The sequence below is a fragment of the Coffea arabica genome, chromosome 6c (assembly GCF_036785885.1).
Source record: "Coffea arabica cultivar ET-39 chromosome 6c, Coffea Arabica ET-39 HiFi, whole genome shotgun sequence".
In the NCBI taxonomy this organism is placed as follows: domain Eukaryota; kingdom Viridiplantae; phylum Streptophyta; class Magnoliopsida; order Gentianales; family Rubiaceae; genus Coffea; species Coffea arabica.
In genome coordinates this window covers 56,288,155-56,304,109 of record NC_092320.1, presented here as the reverse complement: position 1 = coordinate 56,304,109, position 15,955 = coordinate 56,288,155, and the positions used below count along the sequence as shown (strand labels likewise).

General features: G+C 34.9%; 1 protein-coding gene across 1 annotated transcript; it reads right to left on the bottom strand.

Moving 5' to 3' along the window:
- Nucleotides 1-4,461: 4,461 nt before the first annotated feature.
- Nucleotides 4,462-14,191, bottom strand: LOC113694070 (uncharacterized). Its single transcript, XM_027212922.2, has 5 exons — nucleotides 14,006-14,191; nucleotides 9,811-10,025; nucleotides 6,105-6,347; nucleotides 5,742-5,896; nucleotides 4,462-4,900 (listed from the first exon to the last, which is right to left on the bottom strand). Exons 1-5 carry the CDS (start codon nucleotides 14,102-14,104, stop codon nucleotides 4,713-4,715), a joined length of 900 nt encoding a protein of 299 aa, XP_027068723.1. The 5' UTR covers nucleotides 14,105-14,191; the 3' UTR covers nucleotides 4,462-4,712.
- Between the last annotated feature and the right edge of the window lie 1,764 nt (nucleotides 14,192-15,955).

The window sequence follows — 15,955 nt, the reverse complement described above, 5'->3', positions numbered from 1 at the left end:
CAAGGGAGGTTTTTGGAATTATCCCGAAAAAGAACTTTAAGGAGAGAGACGAAACTTTTAATCCATAAATACTCCTTATACATGTATATAAGTTGTATTAGTAAAAGAATAAAAATAATTAAAAATTAAAAATAATTAGTACACACATTTTATCATTTAAAAAGTTCATATTTAATAAATTAGATAACACAAATAAGCAACAAAACTATATTAATGATCACAAGATTCAACAAAACAGGCTAGTCATCTCTTTTGACATTGTGTTTGTTATGATTTTTGTGATTTTGAACAGAAAAAATTTTCAAATTTTGCTTTTCTTTTCCCTCCATTTTCCTTAAATACATAAGTTGAGGTGGTGCAGGGGATCTAGAATTGCATATTGAAGATGCTGTGGCAGGGCTACTAGTTCAAAACCAGGTAAAGGAAAGAGTTGATGATTCTCACTTAAAGATTTTATTTCAATTAATTCAAATTATTTTCATTTCAAGAGTTTTTTAAAATTCCGTGACCTAGGAACTAGAGGAAGAGAACGTTGAAGAAGTCGGTGAAGAGGAAGTAGTGCATCATGACAATGCTGAGCTGGTCTTAGGTCAAGCTTAGGTATTGGATGAATCAGTAACTAAATTTTTTTAGAGATTTATTTTATCCTTTTTCATGGAATACCTTTTTAATTTATAGAATAATAAAAAAATTTATTCAATTCTCTATGCTTAGAAAAATGATGTGGAAGAAGCTGGAGAAAAGGAACTTGACACTGTGCTGGATGTACCTCAAGGTCTGGTATTGGATGAATCGGTGACTAAATATTTTAAAAATTTTATTTTATCCTTTTTATGCAAGCCATTTTTAACTTATGAAATAATTTAAAAAATTATTCAATTCTCTATAGTTAGGAACATGAGGAGAATAAGGAAGAGCATGTGGAAAAAGTTGGAGAAGAGGAAGTTATGCATGCTGAGAAAGCTGAAAGGCAAGTTGTCCAACCTCAGGAGCTAGATGAACTGGTGATTGAGTATTGTTTAGAGTTTTATTTTATCTTTTTTATTAAACATTATTTTTACTTAATGAAAAGAAAGGTAAAATTTGAAAATTTTTCCATTCAAAATCACAAAAATCATAGCAAACATTATGCTAAAAGAAATGACTAGTCTGCTTTGCTGAATCTTGTGATCATTATTGTAGCTTTATTGCTTATTTATGGTGTCTAATTTATTAAATATGAACTTTTTGAATAGTAAATTGTGTATATTAATTATTTCTAACTTGTAATTATTTTGATTTTTCTTCTAATACAACTTATGTACACGCATAAGGAGTATTTATCGAATGAAAGTTTCGTCTCTCTTCTTAAAGTACTTTTTAATGTTATTTTTTCTAATTGGACTAATTTTGTTATCAAAATCTTGATCTCAGGGCAGGTTTGTGTAATTTTTCAAATTTTAGGGGAGGCTAGTGAAATTGTAAGAAACATCAAGGGAGGTTTTTGAAATTATCCTTAAATAATACTTTAAGGAGAGAGACGAAACATTTATTCCACTAATACCCCTTATACATGTATGTAAGTTGTATTAGTAAAAGAATAATAATAATTAAAAATTAAAAATAATTAAAACACACATTTTATCACTCAAAAAATTCATATTTAATAAATTGAACAACACAAATAAGCAACAAAACTAATTAATGATTACAAGATTCAACAAAATAGACCAGTTATCTCTTTGGACGTGATATTTGTTATGATTTTTGTGATTTTGAATAGAAAAATTTTCAAATTTTGCCTTTCATGCCCTCCATTTTCATTAAATATATAAGCTGAGGTGATGCAAGGGAAAACTAGGTACAGGAAAGTGTTGATGATTTTTGTTTAGAGATTTTATTTCAATTAATTCAAATTATTTTAATTTCAAAATCTTTTAAAATTCTATCACCTAGGAACCAGAGCAAGAGAACTTTGGAGAAACCGTTGAAGAGGAAGTAGTGCATCATGAGGATGCTGAGTTGGTCTTCGGTCAGGCTCAGGCATTGGACGAATTGGTGACTAAATTTTTTTAGATATTTATTTTATCCTTTTTCATGCAATACCTTTTTAGTTTATAGAATAGTTAAAAAATTTATTCAATTCTCTGTGCTTAGGAAAATGGTCTGGAAGAAGCTGGAGAAGAGGAACTTGAAGCTGCGTTGGACATGCCCTAAGGTTAGGTACTGGACAAACCGGTGACTAAATATTTTTAAAAATTTATTTTATCCTTTTTATGCAAACCATTTTAACTTATAGAATAATTTTAAAAATTATTCAATTCTCTATGGTTAGGAACATGAGGAGAATAAGGAAAGGCATACGGAAGAAGTTGGAGAAGAGGATGTTGTGCATGCTGAGGAAGCTGTAAGGCAAGTGGTCCAACCTCAGGAGCTAAATGAACTGGTGACTGAGTATTTTTTAGAGTTTGATTTTATCTTTTTTATTAAACATTATTTTTACTTAATGAAAAGAAAGGTAAATTTTGAAAATTTTTCTATTCAAAATCACAAGAATCATAGCAAACATCATGCTAAAAGAAATGACTAGTCTGTTTTGCTGAATCTTGTGATCATTAGTATAGTTTTATTGTTTATTTGTGTTGTTTAATTTATTAAATATGAACTTTTTGAATAGTAAATTGTGTGTATTAATTATTTCTAACTTTTAATTATTTTTATTTATTTTTACTAATACAACTTATGTATACACATAAGGGGTATTTATGGAATCAAAATTTCGTCTCTCTTCTTGAAATACATTTTTAATATTACTTTTTCTAATTGAACTAATTTTGTTATTAAAACCTTAACCTCAGTGGAGATTTGTGTAATTTTACAAACTTTAGGTGAGGCTAGTGAAATTGTCAGAAACTCAATGGAGGTTTCTGAAATTGTCCCAAAAGGAAATAAAGTTGCTAGGCACTATAGGAGGGGGAAGGGGGGGGGGGGGAAGGGTGGAGGGTGGAGGGTGGAAGGACAGGGGTTGGGGGAGTGGGGCAGGGACATGAGAGTTTTCTAACGACGAGGTGAGCTGCAAGAGAAGAGTCTCCCGGTCGAAACCCGTCTCCTTGCCATTTCTATTTAGGGAAATTTGCTAAATTGGTCCCTCACATTTTCAGAAAATTTTTTTTTGTCCCTCACATTTAAAATTAGCCACAATAGTCCTTCAGATATAAAAAGATCTACCCTATTGGTCCCAAAGTTCGTTCTCGCTCAGTTCTCCAGCCAAAAAGTGCACACCTCTGACCTCTCTCATGTGCTCATAATTTCAAGAACAAAAATGAAAATACACTTAATTTTCTCTCTCTTTTTTTTAAAAAAAAAGAAGACGAAAATATAAGCGACCAAACCCTTTCTTCCCCCCTTTTCCCTATTTTTTTAGCTACCAAAACCCTAATTGTAAGCTACCAAATCCCCAGTCAAAAAAAATTTCAATATGATTACCTACAAGTAATAGAAGAAATGAAAGAAAAGACACCTCAAAAACTCACCCCTTGAAGAGTACAATGAAACAAACAATAATCGATGTCATTGTGGCAAAGTGCTCATGATTTTGACTTCTTGGAAACCTGCAAATTCTAGAAGGGAGATTCTTGGAAACCGGTGTTGTTGTTGGCGTGATATTAAAGAATGAAGAAGTTAAAATCTCTCTTGTTTAATCTAGGTTTATATTTAAGGATTTGGTGACTGATGTGTTTCTTAAGAGGAAACGAAATGTGTTTTCATTTTTTGCCCTTAAAATTATGGACACATGAGAGAGACGTGTGCTTTTTAGTTAGAGAAGTGAGTGAAATCAAGTTTTGGAATCAATCGGGTAGACTTTTTTATATTTGAAGGACTATTGTGACTAATTTTAAATATGAGGAACTAAAAAAAAAATTTCTAAAAATGTAAGGATCAATTTGACAAATTTTCCTTCTATTTATTTAACTATGTTGTATTTGTAATTTATATGATTTATTATATGACTATCAAAATCATTCGCACTTCAACCCGACACTCAAACCCAAACCCAAAGAAAAAAAAATTCTGTAGATTTAATTTAACCACATCAACGTGAATTCATATTTGATTTGCCATGTCCAACTATCTTCTTCTTATGCTTTATTTAATTAAAAAATTTGTCATAGTTATTAACAGATCCTTTTCTGAATGAAATTACTCATTGGTTCAACACGAATTCCTTTTAATATGTCTAACAATGATTTTGCCAAAAGCATCAACTCGAATCGGTTGCGAGTTATACTCTGAAAGCTAAATACAATCTATATTTTAATAGCTGGGAGTAAAATCTTTAGGAATATATGTGTTTTAATACAAATTCTCATCCTCCATAAATACCTGTGCCCCCTAGGAACTCAAAGGTTTACGCCCCCCACCGTGCATCACCAATCTAAGGGACTTCCTCAATGAGGACCTGCTATGGTAGAATTTTCCGGGTAAAGCCTAAAATACCATAGGGAATATGTTATTTATATTAAGGCCCTTACATCATTTCAGCGGACTGGTTCTGGGAAAATCCATTTCAACATACATACAGCCTCCAACAGTCTCCAGAAAGTTATGGCATTCACATTGGTTTGTTTTTTGTTTGTGGGGTGGGTGGGGGGAGGTGGTGAAGAAAAGGACAGCCTGTTTAACTCTCCCACCTTTGTCAGAGTAACTATAATGGATCTAAATCCATTTACAGTTTAATCTATGTTATGAAAGCCAGGAAGTAGTGATGTGATGAAGCCAAAGACAATCAGTTGGATCTCCTTCACAATTACCCACAAGCGGTTGCCACCTTCAGCTCTGCCAGGTTCCACGCCAGGTTCATTCTCTACTGCCCCATTCTCGTTAAGAGGCTGATGCTCATTTTCGCCTACAGGTTGTCCATCTGCCAAGATTGAAGATGGTCATGTGTTAGGAAATGATTACTCTTTTGGTGACAACCGTAGTCTGAAATAAGTAAGGGATCGAGAATGGAACTTCATGTAACCACTGACATATCAAAATGCAGGTCATTTATGAGTTTTGTCCATTAGATTCTGATGATAACAATCTTTTATCATAGTGCTAGATGAGCTGTAAGGTTGTTAAGCAGAAATTGCAAAAATGCAGATGGTGCAGCTAAGCAAACAAAGATGAGAATCACATCAACATCAAGAAACTACAGCAGGGAGCAACTGTAACAGGACCATTCTCTTTCCATTTGATATTGTCTATTTGCACTCTTCATGGATTCTTTATACCCAAAAAAAATTGACTTTCAGACTAATTGATTCACGAATAATGGGAACCTAGCCGAGCCCACAAACAACCTCTGATATGGCTCACCAAAAAAACAAGTAAATGAAAGTTGTTCAAGACAGATTCCTTCCCAGGGAACCCAAGATTGTTAGATAAATCACCAAATAAGCAGATGTGAGTTTCTCCGTGTGCGTGTGTGTGCAGAGAGAGAGAGAGAGAGAGAGAGAGAGAGAGAGAGAGAGAGAGAGAGAGAGAGAGAGAGAGAGAGAGAGAGAGTAGAAAGTGAAACATATGAGGCTTCCAATAAGAAGGCTATACAAGAGAATCTGGAAGTAACTCAATCAGATTAAATAAATAGCCAAAATATATTCTTGTTGAGAGCTCATCACAGGATTGGGAAAAATTAATTTTTTAAATACAAGTTCTTGCCTTTTTTTCTGCATTACATGCTTACAGATTTTCAATAGAGATATAGTTAGTCAAAGTACCGGCAGCAGCAGCATCATTCTCATTTCCAGCTCCCTCAGGAGCATGAGCATTATCTGCCCGCACAGCAGGCCTTGGTGGTTGGGGAGGTGCAGCTGCCCGGTGCATCCCCTGTGAAAGCCACCGAACTAATGGTGCCAGAGCTCCAGTTTGATACCTGCATCAGCCAGTAGAATAATTGCAGCTCTTATTAGCTGGAGAGCAAGAAAGACAATACCTGAACAGTATAAACCATGTAACAAACTTTTGATTGAGTCATGAACTTTTTGATTTTTTTCATTGGAAACAAAGAATTCAGTTGCCCAGTGGTTTTTGGCGGTGGACAAACAACAAAAGCGAAAATCCTGAGAAACTCTGCTACTTACAGATAAACTAATGAAGCAAAAAACACAAGCAGCACCAGCCTTTGTCTAGATCCATCTTGGTTAAACAAAAAGATAACTGCCACCAGCTTTAGAATAAGCAGCAAGTCAAGCTGGAAAGCAATTTGAAATCTCCTTACAACAACTTGTCGATGTCCAGGCTGCATTTGCTGCGGCTGTTGCTGCTCATGTTGCTGTTGTCCTTGATTCTCACCCACTGCTCCAGTTTCTGGTGGACTTGGCCCACTGTGAATGGTACAGAGTTGCCAAATCAGTTAAATAAAATCACCAAGACCTCCTGTACTTAGAATTCTAGATTTGCAGTTGCAGTTGGAAACAATTACGATTTTCATAAAATAGTGCATAATATGCATGTCAATGGATTGTTGTTAACTTAACTTCCTACACATTATTATTATTGCATTCACATAGAAAATATCATGACACTATTCGGAGGCCAAGACATGTTGCCCAACATGTTTGATTTCTGCATTTATTAAAATGCCTTGCTGATTGCCTCTGCAAGCTAAACAAGCAAGGTAAAAACCTTGAAGTAAGTTAACTAGTTTTTACCAAACTACCACTTCAAATCTTTTTAAAGGATATGGTAAATTCTAAAATGACGGTTTACTTTCTTGTGAATCCAAAATCTCAGCTGCGAAAGGAGTGCTTCACATTCTGCATGTCTAAAACCCCAAAGGGCCCAAACTCCAATAGTCCTAATATCCTGACAGATAGTAACCAAATAAATGGAGCCATAATATGAAGAAGAGATTACTATGAAAGGAACATCTATAACTATAAAAGATTAGGACAAAGTTTCATTTCCCTCAAAAGGTTCCATGTAGTTCTTTATCAACAATATTTGATATATAATTTGTTAGGGTTTTGGAGGTGGAGAAGGGCCGAGTCTGCAAGCATACTTTCAACAGACCTTATTTGATTCAACAAACTCTAACGCTTGTTCATAAAATTATCCAACAATCATTTCTTATGCGCACATACCAACAATAACCAACTAATAACATAATTTGTTAGCTACTGAATGAAAAATAAAAGGGCATCATTTACTTTAACAAGGATTGTACTGAATCTTAACTGAAATTAATGTCAGAAAACATACTTTTATCCTCTTGCACCTAGGGCTGTAAACAAATCAAGCCTTAAGGAATAGTTCGGCTCAATTTGTCAAAACTCAAAAGCTCAGTTCCAGTAAAATTTTTAGTGAGGTCGAGCTCAAATTTGAACAATGATTAGAATTCGATTAAGTTATCGAACTGAGTTCGAATACCAAGTATTTGCCTCGTTAAGGCTCGGGTATTTTTTTTATATTTTTTAAGAAACATACAGCTATATTTTACATAGAATTACATTTTCACTATTATATTCCATAAAATCGATATATGTAATATTCATAAAATACTACTAAAATTTAAAAAATAGAAACAAATTTCGGGGTTTCCAGTCGAGATAGACCCTATAGAATACAAGATCGATGATAAGGATATGGTATCTACACAAGGTTCCCCTTTAGGTTAAGAAAGTCAAATTGAACTTGAGCTTAAATTCTAAGCTTGTACAAGATACAAGCTTGAAACCCAGCCTCACAGGTCAAAAGTTTTGGATCGATCCGATTTGTTTACAGCCCTACTTGTGTTATTACCTATTAACTCAATAAGAACAACCTATGGACTATATATAATAAAGCAAAATATGGAAACCTTGCAACTTGCTCAGGATTTAGTGAGTGATACTCCCAGAAACAACACTAAAGATCGATTTTATGCATGGAACAATAATTTCCCTGCTATATTGCATGCTAAGTGCACAATTTGTAACGAGGGACAACTTCTGCACAATGCATAAGAAGGGCCTATAATTGCCACGTATGCCCAATGATCTTCTGGGACTTTGGTTAATTTTGCTGAACACACTTAAAAAAGTGATGAGTGTGGAAGAGAAATGGTTGACATGCAGGGTCATGTTGTAACATGGAAAGGAAATTCAAACTTTTAAGACACATTACTAACAATTCAGACAAGTATACTTGGCAAATGCTTACGAGCTTCCATCAAAGTCTCACATGCAGGAAAAGCTTTCAGTAGATCCACTAAACATGTACATCTAAATAAGCTAGTAAAAAAGCATAAGAAATATGTGACGCCCCAGCTAGGCCCAATTCCAAACTTACCATCCTAAGCCTGCCTACTCTCGCAAGAAAAAAGAGGAATCAAACCTACTGAAAAAATAACTCTCCTTAAATTAACATAATATCCTCAAACATCTTGTCCAGGGGACCTAGCAGGTCCAGCTACTGAATTGGCACCAGATTTAGTCTTAGAAGGATCCTCGTAACCAGTGTCTAAGAATTCCATGCCCTCTAGGTCTTGATTGGCTAACCTAGTCATGGCCTGGCAACCTGCTTGAAATTCACTAATCCAAATCCTGACCTCATTAGTCACTTCTTGAAAACACCAGATATGTTCTTCTAACTCAAGGTGCTTCTGCTTAGTCCTTTACCTCTCCTCCAGCACATTCACACACAGTGTTTGGAGGTGGGTCCCAGTTGGGACATTACAGAAAAAGTTTTTGACCTTGTTAGCTTAGAAGTATACCCACATAATCATCCTATATATTCCAACAGAGAGGAGAACTAACATGGTGATTGAGTTTTATATGCCGCTGGAAAAGGCCCATTTCCAACATGACATAAGCATTTGCATTTCCATTGTCCTTTCTTTTACCTTTTCCAATTTCTAAGCCAAAGTAGTCAAGTGCTTTATATCAGGGAATACATGTTGCAGAGCTAAATATGCTAAGAATGATAGATTCACGCAATACCTGGATGCTTATGAAGACCAACAACGGCTTTAAAAAGTTGCTTAAGTGTAAGATATCAAACAACAAAAGCTACACCCTAGTAGTTCAAACTATGGAGGAAATAAAATGGTATTAGGTTTTAAAAATTGTAAATCTGTAATACCATCGAAAGATTCCTCTCCTGGCCCAAGAATCAGTAAATATAAAAAGATGTCCATCACTTTTAGTGATAAAGATTCTAATAGAGATGAAGTCACCCATCTGGCCTTTCATCATGTTCTACACCACATAGCAGATCAGTATATCCATTTAAACTATGATGAACACATATCTCAGGCATTGCCAAATAAAGTTCAATTTGATTTAACCAGTTTCTTGCAATGAGTAAACTTAAGTGTTTAACCAAAGATTAACATCATTTTGATGTGCAGATAAAAGTAAACACCAGAGGGACCATTTCTTTATGTTTTATTTAAGAGGCACCATTTTTCTCCTTACCATTTTTTGCTTCAGAAATTATAATTCCATTCCTTTAATATGCAGCAATCCCAGTAAACAACCTCAATGCATTTTGTCCTGTTAAACTGTAAAAATATTGTTGTTTGCCTTTTTTTTTTTTTTTTTTTTCTGGTGTGTAATAGCTTGATATTTAGGTGAGGATTCCATTTTGTAATGTCTCTCTGCTGGAAAAAAAAGGCAAAAGAGGAAAATAAAAAGATTACGAAAAAAATCTTATATGCAGGAAAAAATCAAACAGACAAGAAAGCGTTGGACTTGCAAAACCATTGTAAAGTTGCATGCAGCACAAAGAATCAGAAAGATTACTTGACCTAAGCAAAATACTACTGAATTATTATACCATCAAGTCATGCATAGCTAGAACACTCACGAAGGTATATTATAGGTGAAAGGGATTAGAGTATTTGGTGCAAATGCAGCAGTAGGCCCCATGAATGGAAAAGCTGGAACAGCATAAAGGCCACGTCCATGATTCATCTGTTCCTGGTTCTGTTGTGGAGGGTAAAATCCAGGAAAATATGAAGGATACATGATCGGGAGCGTCTGAAAATCTCCATTTAGCGAAGGTAAGCTGCTAAACTGTGCCTAGACAATTGAAACAAAGAGATTAGGACCCAATTAAGGAATGCATATAACCATATGAGCACAAAGTATTGAGTCTCCACAGCAACAAAATAAAGTTTCTTAGCTTTGCTTGTCAATGAAAATAAAGTTAACTACATCATTCTTCATGTTCTAAACAAAGAAAAGAAAAAATATGAAACCTTTCCAGTTCTGAATGAGAAAGGAATGGCAAAGTTAGTTGGAGGAAATCAGAATGATGAGGGAAAAAAATCATAATTTATTCACAGCGTTAACCACACTGGGAAATAAAATCCCTGAAAGCTTTTATTTTCATTTATTTGTACTTCACAACATAGGCAGAACCTAATGTAGCACACCTTCCACAAATTTGGCAAAAAAATAAGCTACCTCCAAAAGATTTGTGGTGGGCTATGGTGTTAAATTGTTGGCAAAAAGTCACATTAAACTTCAGCTTTAATGAAAACACTTCCTCATCTCATATTTTGAAAAATCAAATCTGAAAAGAAAATAACAAAAGGTTCTTTTCCTCACATCTTGCTAGAAATACCAGGATAACCCTTCCAAATAGGTTGATTCTAGCCTTGAATCAAAAGAAGTAGAATTCCAAATGTATATCCTTAACTCCAACTTAAATACTGCATGATCTTACCAGCCAAGAAATCAATTCCTTGTTTAGTTGCTAACTAGTGGGTTTTGAACAACTTGTGTACTCAGTTTACAAATACAAGAAGGAAAAGATTTTGATATAACCAGTTCACGGAACGTGGACTAGAACAATAATTGTTCAAAAAAATAAGCTCAGCGGCAGTTGATATAACCAAGCACTGGAAAAATGTTGCTATTCAGCCCATATCATAAGAGCATTTGGGGACTCAAAGACTAAGGTGACAGCTGGCATGATTTGTGTATTGGTTTTTTCCATTCGTGATCACGCACTAACAAAAAAGATTAATATTGGCAACTAAAAGAGTTAATACTCTGTCCTAACCAAAAATATTTGTAAAAATAATGCTTTTACTTGTTTAACCAAAGAAAGTTACTGGACAAAACATGCATGATCATTACACATAAATGATGTACCCTCTTCGTTTACCAGTATAAAAGTTCATACTCCTCTCTTCTCTTGTCCCTGTTCATTGTACCCTTCCAGCTTCCTGCCTCACCCTGAAAAAGCAAACCAACCCACTTTTCATGGCTCATCCCTGGTTCCCCCCTGTCATCCTCCAAACACCCTTTTCTGTGAGTCAACACCCTCTTACCCCATTTCTGAATCATCTCTCTGATCCTCCCCTTCTTGGAGCCCCCCCCCCCCCCCCCCCCGACACTAGAACCTCTTCTTTGAAAAAGTTCCAAACACACACACACACACACCACTCATGCCAAAAAGAAAATGCCCTCACCAACCCCAAAAGGGTTGGACCATTATTGCACGCAAATAGACTCCTATAAATATGAGGAACAATTTAATGGGTGCAATAGTTGCATTTGTTACAGCCAAATTGGATATTCAGTTTCACACATGATACATAACTCATCAATTTAGGACAAAATACGCTGATTGAAGACAGTGATGACAGATTGTCTAGGTGAAAGGAGTATAAAACTTGGACAAGCTTAATGGTTGGCAACGCCACCAGACTGGGCCATTTGTGGTGCATTTTGGGTGGATTCAAGTCTCAATATCAAATCTTGGGCCATCAATGATATCTAGGCTGAGAAAGTGTCCCACAGGCCATAAGCTAGACAGTCACTGCCAGGTACCACAGATTGTTGCCACAGAAAATAGTCTTTCAAACATAAGAAAGAGATTTACTAAAAAGAAAAAAGGCACGAAAAAAGGCTCTTTCATAGAATCAATCCTATTTTCCTGCGTTGTAACAAGGATACATGTATCAAACCTATTTATATTCATCCTACAGAAGTAAACATAGCAGAGCATGTATTCTATTAATATCAGATGCAAAACACCAAAAACATAGGTGGTATCAAGTGGCCCCAATATTAAGCTAATTTTGTGCTTTCTTATAATGGTAATAACCGACCACCTAACCAATCGTGACCTTACTAAAAGTGATAAATTGAATGAAAAGTACGATCTAACTGAAAATGCAAACTGTAATTATCCCTCAGCTCTCCATGTAAACAATCTAAAATTGAAACCATTAAGCAACATTCTAGCAGTAAGGTTCCACATTTAAAACGTATCTAGTTTATAGCAAAAGCAAATGGCAAAACCTGATTAACTTTTGTTTAGCGTGAATCCTCATAACAGCATAGAACCACCAGACAATCTTTTAATGGCGCATTAGTTCCATAATATCACAAATCAGTGAGATAACAACTAGTTTCTACCTCCAGATCTAGGTGGAAAAAGTATCCTATTCCCTTATATATAACAACTATTTCTTTGCTGTAACTTACATCCTATAAGAGCAATGTTGGTGGAACAAAGTACACTCTGAATGCATCCACATACCATGTGACAAGTTTTTCACTTAATACTACCAAAAGGACAACAAAATCTTCAATGATGGCTTTACTATTACAGAACTAACGCAATTTAAATGCGTTACAAGAAAATGGGATATAGTAATTCTCTGTGAATCCCAGTTTCTTAACCTAACAACATCATCATGCACACTAGACTGGACTTTGGTGATTCTGTGGAGATATTATGCTTACATTTCAAGCAAGTTGGAGCTCAATAAATTCAAGCATAATTCGGGTGATGGAGATAGATAAAGTGTATTGCTTTTATTGGAAATGTAGTTGATCATCTACACCCAGATGCCACCTGGCAACCATCACCTAGTCCAGACCTCCAACATCACCAAAGATGAAACAACAAAAATTTAAAAGGCAAGCAAAAAAAAAAATTTCCTTTCCTTGTATACCAACCAAGCATTTCCATCACTGATGACATCTAAGATCAAGACGGTAATCTTAATTTACTCAAACACGAGTTTTCTCCATTCAAACTAGTAGGCAAAAGCTACCTATCTCCAGCATTCTCAGATTTAAATGCAATTTAAATGCGTTACAAGAAAATGGGATATAGTAATTCTCTGTGAATCCAGTTTCTGAACCCAACAACATCATCATGCACACTAGACTGGACTTTGGTGATTCTGTGGAGATAGATAAAGTGTATTGCTTTTATTGGAAACGTAGTTGATCATCTACACCCAGATGCCACCTGGCAACCATCACCTAGTCCAGACCTCCAACATCACCAAAGACGAAACGACAAAAATTTAAAAGGCAAGCAAAAAAAAAAAAATTTCCTTTCCTTGTATACCAACCAAGCATTTCCATCACTGATGACATCTAAGATCAAGACGGCAATCTTAATTTACTCAAACACGAGTTTTCTCCATTCAAACTAGTAGGAAAAAGCTACCTATCTCCAGCATTCTCAGATTACACATGGAACACACGCTGAAAATTTTGGACAAAGCAATCATTCCACCAGTGCTCAACAGTAAGATTTCTTACAAAAACAAAGTAATACTAAATCCCCACCTCAAGGCATGGCTCTCCTCTCTCAAAATCTTCCCCCCGAAACACTAATACAAAGTAACATTTAGCGAGAAACAAAAATGAAAAGGAACTTTCTAAATAAACCTAAACCCCATTTCCTTCCATTGAAGAAACTCAATTCTTTAAGGGTTTTCATCGCCTTTTTCTCTCTCTCTATGTTTCTCTCTCTGACACACACGGACGATCATATGCCAGAAGCTAACAGAGCCCAGATCATAGAAACAAAATTAAACAAATACACGAAGAACCCATGTAAAAAAAATTGAAAAAACCATAAAATCTGAAAAGCAAAAAAACAAAGAAGATAAAAAAAAAACCAAAAATGCTAAGTTTATGGCATTTCTGAGCACACATATATCCACATATGAGAAACCCCAAAATTGAATCTTTTCCATTGCGATTTCTTCAATTTTTTTTTAAAAGAAGGGAACATTCTCTACCTGGGTTTGCTTGTTGAGAGTTTCTTCGGCAGCAGAAGAGGAAGAAGAAGGGGAAGAGTGAAGCTGTTGCTGCTGCTGATGCTGCTCTTCGTCAGCCATGGGAGCCAGCTCTCTCTCTCTTTCTCTCAACTCTTCTTCCTCTTTGGGTTTTTTATTATTATAACTATTCGATTTCTGCTTTTTATTTTTACGACTTTTTTTTCCCTTTTTTTCTCTATTTTTCTTCCTTTCAATCGAATGTCGGTCTGAGCTACGTGGTACTTTGTAACGTTGACCAATGGAGCATTGCCACGTCATTGCTTGAATTCTTACATTTGTTGGGTTTTTAAACTTAAAAAAAAGGGAAAAAAGAAAACAGGTTTTATACTTTATAAGACCATTTAGAACAATTTGCTGGATGCGTACATTTTGTAATCGTGTATAAAAAAAAAAAAAAAAAAAAATCGGCTACAAAAAAATTTTTATTGAACCAAAAGAAATTTTTATAGATGCCGAACTAAAGATCTAAAATTGCTTTTTGAATAAATTTTCTCTTTTTTTTAGGCATACGGGCTTTTTTGTTTTCCTTTCTTTTACTGAGAGGGCATATACACAAGCTTGTTACAATTTTTTTGTATATTAGTAGTAAGGTTTGTACCTAAATTTAAAAAGATTTTGGATTTTGTACATGCCCATGCAATTTAAATCACGCATTATGATTTTTTTTCACAAACTTTTCTCTATGGAGATATGATATACGAGTAACAGCTTTCCATGCTTCTATGAAATTTTTTGTTAAGATATTTTTTACAGGGTTTATGTGGTTTTATGGTTCTTCTACTTTATATGTAAAGTATACCTATCTTGTCACTATATGGTTTTTCCAATTAATAATAGCTTAGGCTAATTGAGTGAATTATTAGGTTAATGACATACAACCCATACATGAATAGAGGGGGAGGATTGGGTTGGATGGGGGACAGAAGGATTGTACAAATCATACATTAATAAGTTATGAATTAATTTTTTTTTACATTGTTAGTATATATACAAGATTTACTCATAAGTTATATGGTGGAATATGGCAAGATTCACCCTCCACGGATAACTCGACGGGGACTAGTTATCAGTCTTTTATTGGAAGGTCTCGAATTCAACTCCTGTGAGATAACTCGCTGGCATCCTTGGTCTGCTAGTCTTAAGGGATTAGTCTGACCAAATAAAAGATAGGACACCCCTAAGTGAAAAAAAAAAAAAAAGACTATGGCAAGGTTCAAATAAAAAGTAAACACTAACCAATTGAACAAGTTAGGTAAAATCGAGCTAACTTAACTATTTGTACATTGTAAATAATCAAACAGAGAAATTTGAACCTCCATCCAAGTTTTGATATTAAAATAGACAAAACTCTATTTAAAATGCTTAGTGCAAAAAAAAAAATTCTCAAATTTATTATTGAAAGACAACTACTTGAGGACATATTTGTCAAAAACATAAACATGAGGACATAAATTTTATGTTTCCTCTTCAACTAGAGCGTGCTAGTCCTGTTAAATAGTTTGCAAACAATGATGGTCTTTTCTTTTGTTTTTCTTTCCCACCCAATTCTTCAAGATACCTTTTCAATTGTAGAGGCGGTAACTTTGGAACGCATACTGCTGCTCACGCCACGATGTTGTGTAGAATTCGTGTCTAATTTATACGGATACGGGGCAGGAACGGTCTCCTCACAAACACAACCGTGAGGACTAGAAATAACCACGTCGATTAGTTTTGGGAAGGTAAAAAAATGACATCACATAAATTAGTAATGGAAAAAAAACTTTGACGCTTCTGACGGACCTCGTCATGAAACATTAGCTCCGTTCCACAAAATCCCGCTCAAATGAATCATCAAACAAAAAGTTCATTTGCTTTCCCTCCACAATAATTGCCATTTTTCATTTATCCATAACACCAGAAAATGGAAGC